The following is a 19253-nucleotide window of genomic DNA, read 5'->3' on the forward strand; positions in this document are numbered from 1 at the left end:
CCAAAAATTCCAGAAACAGAAAGAGACGTAGAGAAGAAAGAGAATCACGAAGGTTTTTCCGCTAAGGATACCTTTCTGTTATCTCCAAATCCGATTTTATAGAAAAACAAGAGGCACGTATTAGTGAAACATCGCACCATCTAATGCGTGAGAGACATTTCCTAAACGGCCACTAAACCATGTCAATACGAAATCTTAAACGGTAGCATAGAGTTTAAACAAAAATTAAAGAATATTTAAACCTTTAAAAGAAAGAGAGAAAAATTAAACAAACGAAAAGAAAAATCCTTGGGCCCACACGTGCTGCCAACCGAGCCGGGTCTGGCGGCGCGCGTGTGTGGTAAGACCAAAAGCTCGCCGGACCCAAGTGGGCAATCCGTACACGTAGGATCCCCACGACCTCTTGCTCATTCACAAGGCTAAGAGAGTGAAAGTATATATATGGCCACTCTCCTCCTCTCACACTTCCCATCTAGGACTAAAGTTTTCTCATGACTTTAGTCCTTTTGAAGGGAAGCCCAAATACTTTGAATGAGAAGCCCAAAAGCATAAAGCAAGTCCCAAAGAAGGAGAAACATATAATGACTAAAAACACCCCATTGTAAGTTTGAATTACAAAGACATTTTTCACATAAAAAGTCAACACTCCTTTCTTAAAATACAACTATACTTTGAATGCAACAGTTTGCATATGTCGTTGTTGTTGCACCACCAACACTGAAACCATACCACCAAAGAAATCCGGCGAGGCGAGTATGTCGCCGACAGGTCCTAGCCCTGAGGACTCGCTAAATTCAGACAACCCATTGAGTAGCTGTAACTCTGAACTTTGTTGTCGGCCAGTCATCATAAGATCGTAGCCACTCCCCATGGAACGCATCACAGTAACCATCTCTGGTCCATCTTGCACCACCTCCTCTCTATAAACCACATGCTGATTCCTCGCATTCCTGTATCTGAATTCCTCCAATGCCTTGTCGTGGAATTGACCATCCCCCATTGGATCTTCTACATTGTAAGCCTTAAGGAACCTCATCACGGTGAGGCTCACTTGCGGGTGCTCAGCCATTCTGGATGCATAGGCAAGCACCTCCAGATCATCGGCCCCGCCTAAGAATATAACCGCGATGTTGTATGAGAAGCTGACTTGGGTAGTCCACGTTGCACTACCGAGGCCCCTACAGTCGACAAGAACACCCACCGAACATGGGGCATTTTCTAGGATATTAGGGTTTACAACCCTCAAGGCATTATTTGTCTCATCACTACGGCCGTCGATCGTTCGTTGCTTGTGGAAAGGTATGATTATGAGCTTTACCTTCTTATCCAACGCAAACTTACAGATATCTTCATGCATGGTCTTGTAAGGAGAAACCACTGTGAAGGGTTGGATGGAGATTAGTCCTCCTTTATGCTGCTCATAATTTTGAAAGGCTTTCACGAAGTGCTCGTCTTCAGTTGAGGAAGATGATTTTCCTCGGGAATCATGGGCTATAAAAATGGGAAACAAACGGCCGACGAGTTCTACAAGGTGGAAGGCGTAGACACAGATAGGGTTTTCTCTAGTGGAGTTGGAGGCTTCGAGGAGGTTGATGATGGAAGGTATGTTTTCGTCGCCATGGATGCATGTTAATATATCTATTTTCGTGCCAGGCTTTGAGTGTTCTAGCGTTCTCCGATTGTAGGCCAAGTATCTTCTTGAATTTCCATTTAACATGCTCACTAGGACTGTCGAGACGGCGGTCATCATGATCGTTGAGAATACCAGACCCGAAAAACCAGTTGGATATATAAGCTGAAAGAGTAAACATAAGATCCTTATGTAAAAGAGGAATTTATTTCAAATAATAACAAGCTTATACAAATGTTTAATGTGTTAATCACCACAACAACAATCTTTGGTTGTTTACTTGTAAATTAAGGTTTTTTTTATTCATTTAAAAATATCTACAAATAATCTTATTATCTTTTGGTTTTGAAGTCAAATATGATTATTCAGGAATAAAATTTCTTGTAACGAATGTTAATATAAGTGTTGTAGTGACTAATGAAAATATGTTACAAAAAGTTGAACGTTTTTGATAAAACAATCCAGATTCTCCATGACTAGGAAAACTAAGCATATAGTTTTCTTCTTTTCTTCTTTTTATTTTTCTTTTTTGAATGAGTTCTAGGAGGATGCAATAATGGCGGCATTCGGGGGACTTTCATTCGCCTCATATCCTACATGTGGGTTAAGTAGCAAATATTATCTATCCCACATGTAGGGCATGCAGATGGCGGCACTCCCGGGTGATGCTGCCCTCCGTGGGCACATTTTCTAGCCTTTCATATAAGTCTATGTCATGGTTCTATGCGTTGGATTCTCTCTCTCTCTCTCTCTCTCTCTCTCTCTCTCTCTCTCTCTCTCTCTCTCTCTCTCTCTCTCTCTCTCTCTCAGACACGCACACACATGTAAGTTTATAGCATTAGGATGTGCACCCAAATTGCAATTTGGCAATTTGGGCATCTAAACACATACGTCCTTGTCAACAAGAAGTAAGAGAATATCTCTCTCTCATAGAAGTCTTAATGGGTGTGCTTGGATGGACATCCAACACATCCATCTCTATCAACAACAAGAAAGAGACTTTCTCACTCTCTCAATAGATGCATACCGAAGTTTAATTTGAATATATGGACTCCCAAGTTTTAATTGATTTTGGTGTCAAAGCATGCAAACTGACCGCACTTCCCCGAACAAGAAAAAAGAGAAAATAGAAAAGGGTAGAGGTGTTTTGCCTTGAGATCCAAGAAATAACGAAATGCGAACAACTCCATAATTCCTTTGAAGTTCAAGATGAGACCAAGAGATATCGAGTCACTCCAAGGCATCTTGTAAAAGAGGCAAGGCAATATAGTCCCCACAGTCTTCCCAATGTATCCACTGCAGATGATGACTTGCATCACCCACCAGCTCTTCCATGAAGAGATCGAAAAGAAATTTGTCGTGATACCCACCTTACTGAAGTAAAATGGCAAAAAGAAAATGTTATTGACAGTCTCAAAACTTTCCACAATCCTCGCTCCCAAAGGCAACCCGTCTGGTATCGCTAGCCCCAAAAACAAAGGCCCCTGGGTTATCGTTGCCCCCATATTGAGACTAACTAACGCTACAACGAAGGCCGATAAGAGGATCGGTGGAATGTACTTCTTGCTCACTGGCTTACCCTTGGGTGTTTTTCGGATAATCCATTTCATCATCGGCCGAGCAACATAGATTAGGACTATTATTAGTAAAGCCTCGCTGCCTATGTCGAACATGAACCTCAAAACATTCCCGTTACTATTTCTTACCGAATTCGTGGCGATGAACACCCCCCATCCTATCAAAACGTTGACCAATGACGCGACCATGGCAAGTCGGCCTAGGTCACAATTGAGGAGGTTGAGCTCAACGAGAATGGGCTGGACAACAGGAAAATTTGTTGCTGCAATAGTTGTAGCGATGTAGTAAAATACTTTCTTGTTGACTATGTCTGCTGTTACATATTTGCCCAGGAATGAAGCTGTATACGAGACTGATACTATACTAAGGAACCAGCCGGAAATAGCAATAACCACTGCCTTTCTTCCCGATCGTTTTATCATGCTTGGGTCCTGCTTTACTCCGCCGATGAAAAGGAATATAATGCTTCCAATCTCAGAGACTGTGCTAATCGTGTAATGACTATTGAGCGGAAACACCCATTTGGCAAAAATTTTGTTGCGTCCAAGAAATGATGGGCCAATGATGATACCGCCCTGAGGAAAATATGTTCAAATGCATAAAAGGAAGAAGAAGAAGATAATATTTATGATGAAACTTATCCATAAAATTTTGGGAAAATTACATTTACACCTGTAGACACCCCATTTTGACCGGACCCAAGTTCGCTATGCTTGGGCGAAATCCCGTTCAATCATTTCCGCCATGTTTCGCACTTTTCCGTTAAGTGTTGAGAGAGATTATTCCCAAGAATCCGAACAAGAGAGAATTTGGATCCGATTGATGGGCCCGTCTTGAGCATTTGTTTAGATTTGGATCAAACAGGGTGGCCCGCACATTGTTTTAGTGAAAAATGAGTTTTGAACCTACTTCGATCCAACACCTAAAGATGATCATCAAGAGAACGGTCAAGATCTCAGAGAAGTCGTTTTAACAACCAATTTTGTTTCGATCATCAGGTTGAGTTACTCGGATCAGCCCATTGAAATGATTTAGGAGGACACAACCTACTTAGGTAGGGGACCCATCAATTGGATGGTCTGGATCGTCATAGAGGAATGATTTAAGGGGGCACAACCAATTTACATTGCGACCCACCATTTGAACGGTCAAGATCATCAATTGTCGCCCATCAAATGGACGGTTCGGATCATCAAATGAGAGTGATTTAAAAATGGGGTAACATATTCACATTTTGATCTATTGGATGGCTTGGATCAGCCCATAGGATTGATTAGCGGAGCACAAATTAAATCACATTGTCGCCCATCAAATGAACGGTTCCGATCATACTTTGGAGTGGGGCATATGATTTTATGCACAATTGGGAATTTGGTCACATATGGGACCCATTTGGATTATCTTTTACCTACTCAAAAGGACTTTAAAAAACATGCATGGGGCCACACACATGTCAAAATTCAATGTCCACAATGGTGGCCACCTACCATGGAATATGTCCACAATGGTGGCCACCTACCATGGAATAAGTCCACAATGGTGGCCACCACCCTCCCATTCCTTTGCTATAAATGGTTCAATGAGGGTGAGTAAGAGGGAGGGAGAACTCATTTCTCTTCTATCATGTGTTCTAACAAAGTTGCTATGAGGGGTTGAAAAGAAAAAAAAAAGAAAAGAAACAAGAAAAGAAGAAAAAGAAACAAAAAAGAAGCAAAAAGAGAAAGAAAGCGGAAGCGATCGCACGGAGGCGGAATTTTTAAGTTTTTCGGCTCTCGGATTCGGCGAGGATTTCGATCACAGGTAGGTACACCGTTCTCGGAATTGTTTAGAATTATTTGGTATATTTTCGGATTTTTGTATGATTTTTAACGAAGAAAACTAAAAGATATACTAAACAGATTCCAAAAATAATGAAATTTCGTGGGAAAATAATATGATAATGATACATTCTACCATGAATTTGTGAGCATTTTTGGATTTTGTTTGGTATATTATTTTACGCATTCTTTGAAAATTATCAGATTTTGGGAGAATTGTTACTGATGTCAAATCACAGATACAATTCTCCAAATTTTTACAGTAGTCCTAAATTCTATACTTCTTGCTTCTGTAAAATTTTCAAGTGATTTGGATCTTGTTTCATATGAGCTGTAGTGTTAATTCATAATCTGGTTTGAAATTTGAAAAATCCGAAACTGATAGTAAATAGTTTTCTAAATTCATGGAAATCTCACAGCATGCTATTTTCACTTATCTCTTACTACTGTAGAAATTTCATGGAATTTAGATATCTATTTCTAGTAGTTTATGTGTTATTTTTGCAATCTGGTTAATTAATTTTTAAATCCATATTAAATATGAGTTTAATGTAAAAATCTGTAAAAATCTTCCAGTAAATTACATCTCATCATATCCTGTTGCTGGAGAATTTTCAACTCATTTCGAGTTCGTTTGCAACAGCTTCACTTGTAAAATCACTCATATGGTTAAAAATTGGTAAAATCCATTAAAAAAATAAAAATTAAGTGAAAATCATCTTAAAATCTCTAAAGCACCTTCATCTTTGTGTGTTTGGGAGACCCGCCCGGTCTCATTCTCTCGTTAGTCCTCTTTGTGCGCCGTTTGGTTTTGGGAGAACACCCTACTCGGCTTGGCTTCATACCCCTACCCTTATGGGTATTGGGTTGCACATTTGTTGCACCCTAGGGCTAGGTAGCTGTCCGGCCCGGCTTGGTGTTTTACCTCTGCCAAATGTGCAAATTCGTGTTTCCTTTTCTTTTAGAGAGTCTTTGACTCATCTATCCTTTAGTTGGTGTTATTGGAGTCTTTGACTCATGTTTCCATTTCTTTTAGAGAGTCTTTGACTCATTCGTTCTTTTGTTGTATTACTAGGAAGTCTTTGACTCATTGGTTCTTCTGTTGGCGTTATTTGGGAGTCTTTGACTCATTCCTCCTCTAAGTTGTAGTATTAGAGAGTCTCTGACTCATTTGTTCCCCTCTTTAATGTTGTTAGTTCGGAGTTTCTCCTTTAGAGTTGTTGATTACTTCGCTTTTGATTAGAGGCTAACTCAGTCTTATTAGAGCTTTGCTTGCTTGGGATCTTGGATCGTTTTCTCTCTTCTTGGGACGCTATCTTTCTTGTTGTGGTTTGTCTCTTTGAGACGCTAATTGCTTATTCGGGGTTTCCCCTTTTTGCTTTAGGGCTTTGCCCTAGTTTGTGGTATTACTTGCGTGTTCCCTTTAAGATTAAAAATATTTTAAGGTCCTGAGCATTGGAAAAGCTTTAAAATCCAAAAACATTAGAAATTTAAAACTCAAAAAACATTTGAAAACATCAAAAACCTTAAAAAAAATCTAAAGTGTTGAGTGTTTCTTTTAGAAGCGTATTAGGCGAGTTCGATTTTCGAACTACGTTGGCTTGATCCTCTTCCGAGGTACGTAGTGCAGCTTGGGATTTACATCCCAAGTCCAGCCAAACTTTTTTTGTAAATAAACGTTTTAAACCTTCTTCAAAAACCTTTAAAATATTGTTTTCAAAAGACCTTCATCTAGAGTTAGGAGTTTCTCCTCGATAGAGAATTTTAGAGTTAGGGTTTTTCTTTTGATAGGTTGTTTGATTGATTGTTTGCTGTGTGCTTGTTTTAGAGTTAGGGGTCTGTCCTAGAGTTATAGGAGCGCCTCCGTCCGGTCAGTCGGCGATCCATATCGCCGAGTGATGACTAGAGTAGGATACGCTAGTCCACCCTTGGTTTTCCTTAGGAAATACAGCCTAGTCACACATAGGTTGTAAGAACCACCTGCATTAGCTTAGGGCTAATCTGCATTTAGTTAGGGCATATAGGGTGTCATAAAATCCACAATTCACTGAAATTTAAATAATCGTACAAGAAACTTTAATAACCGGTTCGGTCTTTTAGATCGAGTCTAGGATAGAAGTCTAGGTGTCTTAGGCATCCTAGCTTAGAATAGGCGCGAAGAACTACGTTGCCTTGATTCTCGTGGAGGCGGGGATACGTAGGCTTCTTTGGATGAATACCAGATCATCTGAGGACTCGGGCTAATCACTTTTAAAACTGTTGAAACAATCAAATCACTTAGGATTTTCCATGAAATTAGAATTTTAGGAGAACTTTCACTTAGATTGAATCCAAACCAATTAAGAAATCAAGATACACATTTAGGATTCACATTGAAATTAGATCATAGGATGCATGTCACATAGATAGCACATTAACAGAGAGTTGAATGAGCCATTAAAAATGAATTTAAAAGAGTTAACTTTTGGAATTGAAGACCGATTATCGGGCAGGAATGGTGCATGTGGTGGATAAATCCCCATACCTTCCATTCTTGTAACCAGGTAGCGAGTCTAGATTTCTGGTTAATTATGGGTCCTAGATCCCACATCTAGGTGGCGACTCTGTCAGTCTCTTTTGTGTGGAATTCGGATTGCCTTAGTGATCCCAAGTTCACATAAAAGATGAATTAAAATTAATAATAAAAGGCACACGCCAATCGCGTGGGTACGAGAGACCAAGAGATAGTGCGTGGCGGCTCTCGCGCCACCACCCCCCTCTCGCGGGATCGGGTCCCACAGACTGGCGACTCTGCTGGGGACCACCTAACTTCATTACAATTCCAAAGGATAACTCATTTGAATCTATTTTAACTGGCTCATGAAAACTCTATCTCTTTTATGCTTGTTAGATTAGTTTGTATGCTTTATTTTCTCATCACATTTACTCAAACTTAATCTAACAAAACCTGAAGGCATCATAGATTGCGCGAACTTATTGCACACACTTACATCACTTGCATCTAAACCCTTGCATCTCACATGCACACACGTCCCATTTTAGGAACCCGGAGTGTTATCTAGCATGGTTGACTGGGATTTCATCACCTGGTGCCTCTGTGCTAGAGAAGCATTCCACCCTTAGCCTAGTACCTTTATGGTACGTAAACGGATCTCTTGTTCACGTACTGATACGCCGGACACTGGTACAGTATATCGAACATGGATTCGCGCTAAGGGAACTCTTGGCCTTACCCCTAGATTAACCCACACATGCATGTAGTATACGAACACATGTGCATCACGTGTGTGAGCCTAGTTTAGGATATCCAACCCATTTGTGTCTAGATTAAGCCGTAGTCCATCTTCCAATGGCTACGATCGGTCCTAGGTACACAAACAAAGTCATGAGTCGAGATCCTCTCTCCACTCCGCTAGATTAGGGTTAGGATTGATGCCTTCAGGTAACACTGATAAAATGTGCGAAGATTAAAAAAACTTTTCCTTTGGGGTTAGGATGTAAATCCCATTCATTTCCAAAGATCTCATAGGATTAGTCATTCATGATCCATCCGTTGAAAGCAATCTTATGCTATCTCATCTCATCTTGATCTAATCATATTGGTCTACAGTTGTTGATATCCATCATTCAGATTTTAGATCTGGCCCTGGACTCTACTTTTGTCATTCTTATGGCCATGGTCTATTATCTGAGCCATTGATTTTTCATTGATCAATGTTTACCTATCATATATCTTTTACCCTTGGATCATATCGAAATCATTGATGGAGAAGTTTGATCTTACCTGTATTCTTTGAGTGCATGATCGTTGCTGAGATCGAAACTTATTTTGATTAGGGATGTTTATCGTTCCTGACTCTTTCATTCCCAAAAGAAGAACGGTTATATCCAAAGAACACCTTAAGGAATAGATTGAGGATTCTTCCCAAATTAACATACCCGTTGATGTATTTCAAGATTACTCTTTTCTCTATTTGTTTAGAATTTTTATCCCATGACTATTGAGATAGTGTGATTGCTTCTAAGTCAAAAGTCTGTGTTCAACAAAAAGCCCCTCTTCCAAAAGACTGACCATTTCTGAATTCATTCGATACATCAGTCTATTGCTTTACCCACATTGTCAGCATAAGCCTTTTGTTGCCCCATTTAACCTAGACCTTGTGGAGTTGCCTTTTCTGGGATTCCTACTTCGGGATCGAACTTTGTAATTATCATTATCATGAAGAAAGGTGTATCACCTATAAACTTTCAGTGCCGGTTCACTACCTTTGAAGAAGTGTCCTGTGTCTTTAGATTTGTCTTTCATTGAGTGTACATCAACTTTCTTCTCTCGAAGTTGGAAAAGTTCAGTTATGTTGATGTTAAAAAAAGAAAAGAAAATGTGTCATGTCAATCAGTCTTTCTCGTTCAGAGTCGGTGTTTAGCTTTTTGATTAAATTCAATGTAGAGCCTACTGAAGCGCGTTCAAAGTCATCTATGTACTTCAAAGTATTTCAATTCAATAAAGCATTTGAGTCTGTATCTTCAATTTTTTATGATTCACTCTTGGATTAAATGTTTAAAACAACTACAAGACCCCCTTCTCGGATGAGAATGCAGACGAAATTCCCCTTGAGATTTGAAAGATGGTCAAACGAGAGGAAGAGCGTCGAGCATAGCCACTTGAAGAAGAAATCGAAGCCATTGATAGTGGTATCGAAATTCGAAACTCGGGAGAAATGGATTGGAAAAACTTTATCTCCTAAGGAGCGCAAAGAATTGATAAACCTGTTTAGAGGGGTTTGAGGTAGTCTTGCTTGATCCTATAAGGATAAACCAGGGGAATGCCCTGTCGTTGAGCAAAGCAAGACTTCATCTGCTTTAGGCATCCAGTTGAAGAGTACAATTTTAAAGAGATAAGTCTCAGACATCCTGTGGAGCTGATGAAATACTGAGAGAAGATTTTCGGACAAGGAGTTGTGGAATCTTGAGCATAAATCCAAGATCTTTGAGATGAGAGTGGAGCACAGTGGTTGAAGTTTTGCCAGAAAACCGCCAGACTCCTCGATAAAAAAAAAAATTCTAAGTCTTTGAACCTCAGCATTCAAGAGCTTGTACATCATATACATCAGGAGGCCATCATTGGACATTTGAGCCTTAATAGCCAAAATCCTAAAATCCTTTTGAGAACCCTTTGGGCCAACAATTTAAAGCCAATGTTTCTTTTCAAACACATTATAAATCCGGGGCATTTATGCACCCGAACTACGTCGGACCTGATCCCCATTTCTTCAGGGGTACGTAGGCAACTTGATTAATTCAGGTTCGGTCAAACCTTGGGATAAAATCCCTTTTCAAAATTTTGAAGCTAAATGCTAAACCATTCTTTGAAAAATCCTTAAGCGAACTACGCGGACCTGGTCCTCCATTTTTGGGGTACGTAGGTAGTCTGGCTAGACCAGATTCGGTCCAAATCCTTAGAACCTTAGGTATTCAACCCTTTTGAACCCGAGCCCACCTAGAAAGTCCTTCTGGTGAAACAAGTAAAGGTTCGAGGCGAATGAAAAGAAAAACAGAAAGAAAAGAATGAGAGTCTGAAGATCCGCTAGGTTGAAAACCCGAAAGGGCGGCCTAGAGAAAGGTGAAAGTCGTTTTTCTTGCTAAGTCAACAAGCAAAATGATTGACTTATCAGAAGGTAAGGGTAGTGGTATGCTGGATTGAAAACTTGAAGAGACAATCTAGTCAGAGGCAAATACTTCCCATGAAAAGTTGAGTTGAATAGAAGCAGAAGGAGGTCCTCAGTTACGTAGAATTCCCAAGTTTGAGTACAAGCAAAAATTGAGATAAGTAGTCTTTTAGACTGAAACCTTGGAAAGCAAAAGTTGAGATAAGTGGTCTTTTAGACTGAAAACTTGGAAGACATTAATTTTGACTTCTTCCGAAAAGACAAATCAAGGAGACAGAGAAGCAACCTCTACACAGGGCAGGATCCTGGAATCCGAGTAGTGTCGACAAGACTTGCTTTGATATCTTTTTTTAAACTAGGGGCATTAAGACTGAGCAATCCGAAGGGGTTAATAACCATGACGGAAATCCCGATGGAGGAAACTAGAGCCTCTTGACATGGTTTTCAAGAGTACTCTAAGAGTGCCTAGCCTTACCATAATAAAATAACACATTTTATCTAAGGGTGAATCAAAAGTGAGTCAAGTCCCTTGAGTAATTTGAGTCTTCTTTGATTGAGTCATTGGAAGTCTTGGTCTTATTTTTATCATTTTTTTCTCTCTCAATGTCCGAAGTGTTTGGCACTGGAAGAGCGAGAGTATACCTTTTTAAATGTGAAGAAAATTCAGAGTAGATCCTGGTTTAGAAATCAAGGAAAGGGCAAGAGACATTTTGTTCAAACTTGCCAAAGACATCAAAGCCTCAAGTAGTGAGCAATGGAAGGAAAAAATTCTCAGACTCATCCATTTGTGGATATCCATTTACCCATATACCAGAGAAAGAACCCATGCAAACTTGAATTTTCTTACCTATCCTGATTTTGCTCTCCTATGGATTCTGTCATGGAAGTAATCATACTAGGGGCATCTTTTATGACTTGAGTCATAAAAGATATCAAATACAAGAAAATTGAGATAAATATTTTCAGCAAATAGAGGCAAGAGAAGCTTGAACACTCTCTTGAATCAAATTCCTCAATTGAACTCATTCTTTCAAAGAGTCAATGTTTTAGAAAATCTAGTCCCCAGCGGAATCTAGAACCTACTTTTGCAATCTTCAAATCTTAACAGAATGCTTTTCCTCTCTTTAAAAGAGTCAATACCCAAAAATTCTTTCAAGTTATTTGAGTTTGGTTTTCAGCAATGATCATGCACTCCCATTTATTCTCGGCAGGAGATAGCTATGCTATCAATGAACTCGATATAAGATCGATAAAAAATTTTGTGTTGATTTGAGACTCTTTGAGTAGTTAAGGCCCTTTGAGTGTTACAGACTCTTCGGGTAATTGAGACTCTCTGAGTATAAATGTTTTGATTTGTTTTGAGACTCTTTGAGTAGTTGAGACCCTTTGAGTGTTACAGACTCTTCGGGTAGTTGAGACTCTTTGAGTATAAATGTTTTTGTGTTAATTTGAGACTCTTTGAGTAGTTGAGACCCTTTGAGTGTTACAGACTCTTCGGGTAGTTGAGACTCTTTGAGTATAAATGTTTTTGTGTTAATTTGAGACTCTTTGAGTAGTTGAGACCCTTTGAGTGTTACAGACTCTTCGGGTAGTTGAGACTCTTTAAGTATAAATGTTTTGTGTTGATTTGAGACTCTTTGAGTAGTTGAGACCCTTTGAGTGTTACAGACTCTTCGGGTAGTTGAGACTCTTTGAGTATAAATGTTTTGTGTTGATTTGAGACTCTTTGAGTAGTTGAGACCCTTCGAGTGTTACAGACTCTTCGGGTAGTTGAGACTCTTTGAGTATTAAATGTTTTGTGTTGATTTGAGACTCTTTGAGTAGTTGAGACCCTTCGAGTGTTACAGACTCTTCGGGTAATTGAGACTCTTTGAGTATAAATGTTTGGTGTTGATTTGAGACTCTTTGAGTAGTTGAGACCCTTCGAGTGTTACAGATTCTTCGGGTAGTTGAGACTCTTTGAGTATAAATGTTTTGTGTTGATTTGAGACTCTTTGAGTAGTTGAAACCCTTCGAGTGTTGCAGACTCTTCGGGTAATTGAGACTCTTTGAGTATAAATGTTTGGTGTTGATTTGAGACTCTTTGAGTAGTTGAGACCCTTCGAGTGTTACAGATTCTTCGGGTAGTTGAGACTCTTTGAGTATAAATGTTTTGTGTTGATTTGAGACTCTTTGAGTAGTTGAGACCCTTCGAGTGTTGCAGACTCTTCGGGTAGTTGAGGCTCTTTGAGTATAAATGTGTTTTGTGTTGATTTGAGACTCTTTGAGTAGTTGAGACCCTTCGAGTGTTGCAGACTCTTCGGGTAGTTGAGGCTCTTTGAGTATAAATGTGTTTTGTGTTGATTTGAGACTCTTTGAGTAGTTGGGACCCTTTGAGTGTTACAGACTCTTCGGGTAGTTAAGACTCTTTGAGTATAAATAGTTTTTGATGTATTTGAGACTCTTTGAGTAGTTGAGACCCTTTGAGTGTTACAGACTCTTCGGGTAGTTGAGACTCTTTGAGTATAAATAGTTTTTGATGTATTTGAGACTCTTTGAGTAGTTGAGACCCTTTGAGTGTTACAGACTCTTCGGGTAGTTGAGGCTCTTTGAGTATAAAAGTTTCTTTGATGTGTTTGAGACTCTTTTGAGACCCTTTGAGTGTTACAGACTCTTCGGGTAGTTGAGGCTCTTTGAGTATAAAGGTTTCTCTATGTAGTTGAGACTCTTTCGAGTATAAAGGTTTTTTGTGTGCGTTTGAGACTCTTTGAGTAGTTGAGACCCTTTGAGTGTTAGAGACTCTTCGGGTAGTTGAGGCTCTTTGAGTATAAAGATTTCTATGAAGCTCTCTGAGTGTTTGATTTGAGACTCTATGAGTGTTACATACTCTTTGAGTAATTTGATTTGATATTCTTTGAAGGGTTGATTTACGTCTGCATCGATAGTGGTCTGCTTTCTTTGAGGTAATTTCATTGGGTTCGTTTTCTTAAAAGCTTTATTTTAACAGAGTATGTTTGTGTTTGCTTTAATAGAGTCTTTGCGTATTGATTTAAATAGTTGAGTTGTGAGTATTAGAGAGAGGCCATCTCATTGAGATGTCGTGATTGCCGAGTTAAGGGTCGGTGAGAGGTCATCTCCCTTTTGCTTCTAGTCTTTCAGTCTCGTAGTGCTATTTTGTTGTTTTACCCTGATGAACATCATTTTAAAAACAAAAAAAAAAAAAAAAAAAAAAAAAAAAAAAAAACTTGTTTTACTTTGTTTTCGGGCCGGCCAAAATGTGTCGTCTGTTCAGCTTTGCCATTCGTGTGTTACACACGCTTTGCCAAAGAGGGGCATCTGTAGACACCCCATTTTGACCGGACCCAAGTTCGCTATGCTTGGGCGAAATCCCGTTCAATCATTTCCGCCATGTTTCGCACTTTTCCGTTAAGTGTTGAGAGAGATTATTCCCAAGAATCCGAACAAGAGAGAATTTGGATCCGATTGATGGGCCCGTCTTGAGCATTTGTTTAGATTTGGATCAAACAGGGTGGCCCGCACATTGTTTTAGTGAAAAATGAGTTTTGAACCTACTTCGATCCAACACCTAAAGATGATCATCAAGAGAACGGTCAAGATCTCAGAGAAGTCGTTTTAACAACCAATTTTGTTTCGATCATCAGGTTGAGTTACTCGGATCAGCCCATTGAAATGATTTAGGAGGACACAACCTACTTAGGTAGGGGACCCATCAATTGGATGGTCTGGATCGTCATAGAGGAATGATTTAAGGGGGCACAACCAATTTACATTGCGACCCACCATTTGAACGGTCAAGATCATCAATTGTCGCCCATCAAATGGACGGTTCGGATCATCAAATGAGAGTGATTTAAAAATGGGGTAACATATTCACATTTTGATCTATTGGATGGCTTGGATCAGCCCATAGGATTGATTAGCGGAGCACAAATTAAATCACATTGTCGCCCATCAAATGAACGGTTCCGATCATACTTTGGAGTGGGGCATATGATTTTATGCACAATTGGGAATTTGGTCACATATGGGACCCATTTGGATTATCTTTTACCTACTCAAAAGGACTTTAAAAAACATGCATGGGGCCACACACATGTCAAAATTCAATGTCCACAATGGTGGCCACCTACCATGGAATATGTCCACAATGGTGGCCACCTACCATGGAATAAGTCCACAATGGTGGCCACCACCCTCCCATTCCTTTGCTATAAATGGTTCAATGAGGGTGAGTAAGAGGGAGGGAGAACTCATTTCTCTTCTATCATGTGTTCTAACAAAGTTGCTATGAGGGGTTGAAAAGAAAAAAAAAAGAAAAGAAACAAGAAAAGAAGAAAAAGAAACAAAAAAGAAGCAAAAAGAGAAAGAAAGCGGAAGCGATCGCACGGAGGCGGAATTTTTAAGTTTTTCGGCTCTCGGATTCGGCGAGGATTTCGATCACAGGTAGGTACACCGTTCTCGGAATTGTTTAGAATTATTTGGTATATTTTCGGATTTTTGTATGATTTTTAACGAAGAAAACTAAAAGATATACTAAACAGATTCCAAAAATAATGAAATTTCGTGGGAAAATAATATGATAATGATACATTCTACCATGAATTTGTGAGCATTTTTGGATTTTGTTTGGTATATTATTTTACGCATTCTTTGAAAATTATCAGATTTTGGGAGAATTGTTACTGATGTCAAATCACAGATACAATTCTCCAAATTTTTACAGTAGTCCTAAATTCTATACTTCTTGCTTCTGTAAAATTTTCAAGTGATTTGGATCTTGTTTCATATGAGCTGTAGTGTTAATTCATAATCTGGTTTGAAATTTGAAAAATCCGAAACTGATAGTAAATAGTTTTCTAAATTCATGGAAATCTCACAGCATGCTATTTTCACTTATCTCTTACTACTGTAGAAATTTCATGGAATTTAGATATCTATTTCTAGTAGTTTATGTGTTATTTTTGCAATCTGGTTAATTAATTTTTAAATCCATATTAAATATGAGTTTAATGTAAAAATCTGTAAAAATCTTCCAGTAAATTACATCTCATCATATCCTGTTGCTGGAGAATTTTCAACTCATTTCGAGTTCGTTTGCAACAGCTTCACTTGTAAAATCACTCATATGGTTAAAAATTGGTAAAATCCATTAAAAAAATAAAAATTAAGTGAAAATCATCTTAAAATCTCTAAAGCACCTTCATCTTTGTGTGTTTGGGAGACCCGCCCGGTCTCATTCTCTCGTTAGTCCTCTTTGTGCGCCGTTTGGTTTTGGGAGAACACCCTACTCGGCTTGGCTTCATACCCCTACCCTTATGGGTATTGGGTTGCACATTTGTTGCACCCTAGGGCTAGGTAGCTGTCCGGCCCGGCTTGGTGTTTTACCTCTGCCAAATGTGCAAATTCGTGTTTCCTTTTCTTTTAGAGAGTCTTTGACTCATCTATCCTTTAGTTGGTGTTATTGGAGTCTTTGACTCATGTTTCCATTTCTTTTAGAGAGTCTTTGACTCATTCGTTCTTTTGTTGTATTACTAGGAAGTCTTTGACTCATTGGTTCTTCTGTTGGCGTTATTTGGGAGTCTTTGACTCATTCCTCCTCTAAGTTGTAGTATTAGAGAGTCTCTGACTCATTTGTTCCCCTCTTTAATGTTGTTAGTTCGGAGTTTCTCCTTTAGAGTTGTTGATTACTTCGCTTTTGATTAGAGGCTAACTCAGTCTTATTAGAGCTTTGCTTGCTTGGGATCTTGGATCGTTTTCTCTCTTCTTGGGACGCTATCTTTCTTGTTGTGGTTTGTCTCTTTGAGACGCTAATTGCTTATTCGGGGTTTCCCCTTTTTGCTTTAGGGCTTTGCCCTAGTTTGTGGTATTACTTGCGTGTTCCCTTTAAGATTAAAAATATTTTAAGGTCCTGAGCATTGGAAAAGCTTTAAAATCCAAAAACATTAGAAATTTAAAACTCAAAAAACATTTGAAAACATCAAAAACCTTAAAAAAAATCTAAAGTGTTGAGTGTTTCTTTTAGAAGCGTATTAGGCGAGTTCGATTTTCGAACTACGTTGGCTTGATCCTCTTCCGAGGTACGTAGTGCAGCTTGGGATTTACATCCCAAGTCCAGCCAAACTTTTTTTGTAAATAAACGTTTTAAACCTTCTTCAAAAACCTTTAAAATATTGTTTTCAAAAGACCTTCATCTAGAGTTAGGAGTTTCTCCTCGATAGAGAATTTTAGAGTTAGGGTTTTTCTTTTGATAGGTTGTTTGATTGATTGTTTGCTGTGTGCTTGTTTTAGAGTTAGGGGTCTGTCCTAGAGTTATAGGAGCGCCTCCGTCCGGTCAGTCGGCGATCCATATCGCCGAGTGATGACTAGAGTAGGATACGCTAGTCCACCCTTGGTTTTCCTTAGGAAATACAGCCTAGTCACACATAGGTTGTAAGAACCACCTGCATTAGCTTAGGGCTAATCTGCATTTAGTTAGGGCATATAGGGTGTCATAAAATCCACAATTCACTGAAATTTAAATAATCGTACAAGAAACTTTAATAACCGGTTCGGTCTTTTAGATCGAGTCTAGGATAGAAGTCTAGGTGTCTTAGGCATCCTAGCTTAGAATAGGCGCGAAGAACTACGTTGCCTTGATTCTCGTGGAGGCGGGGATACGTAGGCTTCTTTGGATGAATACCAGATCATCTGAGGACTCGGGCTAATCACTTTTAAAACTGTTGAAACAATCAAATCACTTAGGATTTTCCATGAAATTAGAATTTTAGGAGAACTTTCACTTAGATTGAATCCAAACCAATTAAGAAATCAAGATACACATTTAGGATTCACATTGAAATTAGATCATAGGATGCATGTCACATAGATAGCACATTAACAGAGAGTTGAATGAGCCATTAAAAATGAATTTAAAAGAGTTAACTTTTGGAATTGAAGACCGATTATCGGGCAGGAATGGTGCATGTGGTGGATAAATCCCCATACCTTCCATTCTTGTAACCAGGTAGCGAGTCTAGATTTCTGGTTAATTATGGGTCCTAGATCCCACATCTAGGTGGCGACTCTGTCAGTCTCTTTTGTGTGGAATTCGGATTGCCTTAGTGATCCCAAGTTCACATAAAAGATGAATTAAAATTAATAATAAAAGGCACACGCCAATCGCGTGGGTACGAGAGACCAAGAGATAGTGCGTGGCGGCTCTCGCGCCACCACCCCCCTCTCGCGGGATCGGGTCCCACAACACCCCCCTCTAGTTTCTGACACATCCACTTCTACCCCTATAGTTTAAAACGTGACAACTACACCCTCTGTAGTTTCAATTTGTATAAGGTAGGCCCCTCAGTTGACAGTTTGTCCACAGATTGAAGGGTTAGGATGATCTGATGGAGCTGATTTTTTAAGCACACCCTATCTATGTCAGGGCCCATCAAATGAACTCTTTGGATCATCCAAACAATGTGTGCTCATACCCGAATCCAAACACTACCAAAAACACAGTGGGCCCACATTGTTTGGATGATCCAAAGCGTTCATTTGATGGGCCCTGACATAGATGGGGTATGCCCAAAAAATCAGTTCCATCGGATCATCTAACCCTTCAATCTGTGGATGAACCGTCAACTGAGGGGGCCTACCTTATACAAATTGAAACTACAGGGGGTGTAGTTGTCACATTTTAAACTGTAGGGGTAGAAGTGGATGTGTTAGAAACTAGATGGGCTGTAAATGTAATTTTCCCTAAAATTTTAGGTGACGGCCGGGCTCCCTAGATAAATTTTGGGTTAAAAAAAACTTACAATAAGCTGTGACACAATTTCGGGTTGTTTGAGCGGCATGAGAAGGATTCGAACGATGCGCATGATGATGGTCATGAGGAAGACTTGAAAACAACAGAGAGAGAAGAAGTGATTGAAAGGGTTATCACCAAGATACAGCCCATTTGAATTGGGTGGACCAATCGGAAAACAAACCGGGTTGGGAGCCGATGATATGTTCATTTTGTTCTGTAGAAAAGATAGAAAGCCTCAACTACCGAGCTACAGGCCTATTTCCTTTGCGAGAACCTTGATTGCCTTTTCCCTCGTTCAAGAGAGGGAAAGAAAAGAAAATGGGAGCGACAGAGAGAGACAATGGGCTGAGACGAAGGAAAGGGTGGGGTGAATTTGACCGTTGACTGGTCAAAAGGCTAGGTAGCCTTTCAAGAAAATAACTTCTTGAAAAACGGCATCCAAATACTGAAAATAGCCAAGTTGTTTGTGGAAATGGTAAGGATGAAGGAAGATGAGATGTTTTTATAAAGGAAAATGATATAAGCACAACCATGTTTTGATAGTTGCGCTAACACTTCTTGTCCTTAATTCTTTAAAGAGCCGTATTTGCACTAACTCTACTTGTCTTTAATTATTTAAAGAGCTGTCAAAGGTTGTTACAGTTCCCAAAAAGCTCTCACAAGCCAGTTAAAAAAGAAAGGACAAGCTAAGTTTGTCCACTTATTAAAATAGGTTGTGCTGATATTATTTCCCTATGAGAAATTGGCTGAAAGGCTAATATTGTGCAGCTGGT

General features: G+C 39.3%; 1 protein-coding gene across 1 annotated transcript; it reads right to left on the minus strand.

Annotated features, from left to right (window-relative positions):
* Positions 1–598: 598 nt before the first annotated feature.
* LOC143855004 (cation/H(+) antiporter 15-like) lies at positions 599–18931 on the minus strand. Its single transcript, XM_077365163.1, has 3 exons — positions 18488–18931; positions 2782–3783; positions 599–1795 (listed from the first exon to the last, which is right to left on the minus strand). The coding sequence occupies exons 1-3, from the start codon at positions 18686–18688 to the stop codon at positions 665–667; spliced, it is 2334 nt and encodes a 777-aa protein (XP_077221278.1). The 5' UTR covers positions 18689–18931; the 3' UTR covers positions 599–664.
* Between the last annotated feature and the right edge of the window lie 322 nt (positions 18932–19253).

This window comes from Tasmannia lanceolata, unplaced genomic scaffold (assembly GCF_043159265.1).
Source record: "Tasmannia lanceolata isolate RefF3 unplaced genomic scaffold, GAP_Taslan_0.1 ptg000020l, whole genome shotgun sequence".
NCBI lineage: Eukaryota > Viridiplantae > Streptophyta > Magnoliopsida > Canellales > Winteraceae > Tasmannia > Tasmannia lanceolata.

What these genes read in the sequence shown, in the direction of transcription:
- LOC143855004 (XM_077365163.1), bottom strand. Translation starts at nt 18,688, where the DNA reads ATGAACATATCATCGGCTCCCAACCCGGTTTGTTTTCCGATTGGTCCA. An exon ending in AAATTGTGTCACAGCTTATT is followed by an intron (nt 3,784 to 18,487) that starts GTAAGTTTTTTT and finishes TATTTTCCTCAG; the next exon opens with GGCGGTATCATCATTGGCCC. An exon ending in GTTATTTCTTGGATCTCAAG is followed by an intron (nt 1,796 to 2,781) that starts GCAAAACACCTC and finishes TTACTCTTTCAG; the next exon opens with CTTATATATCCAACTGGTTT.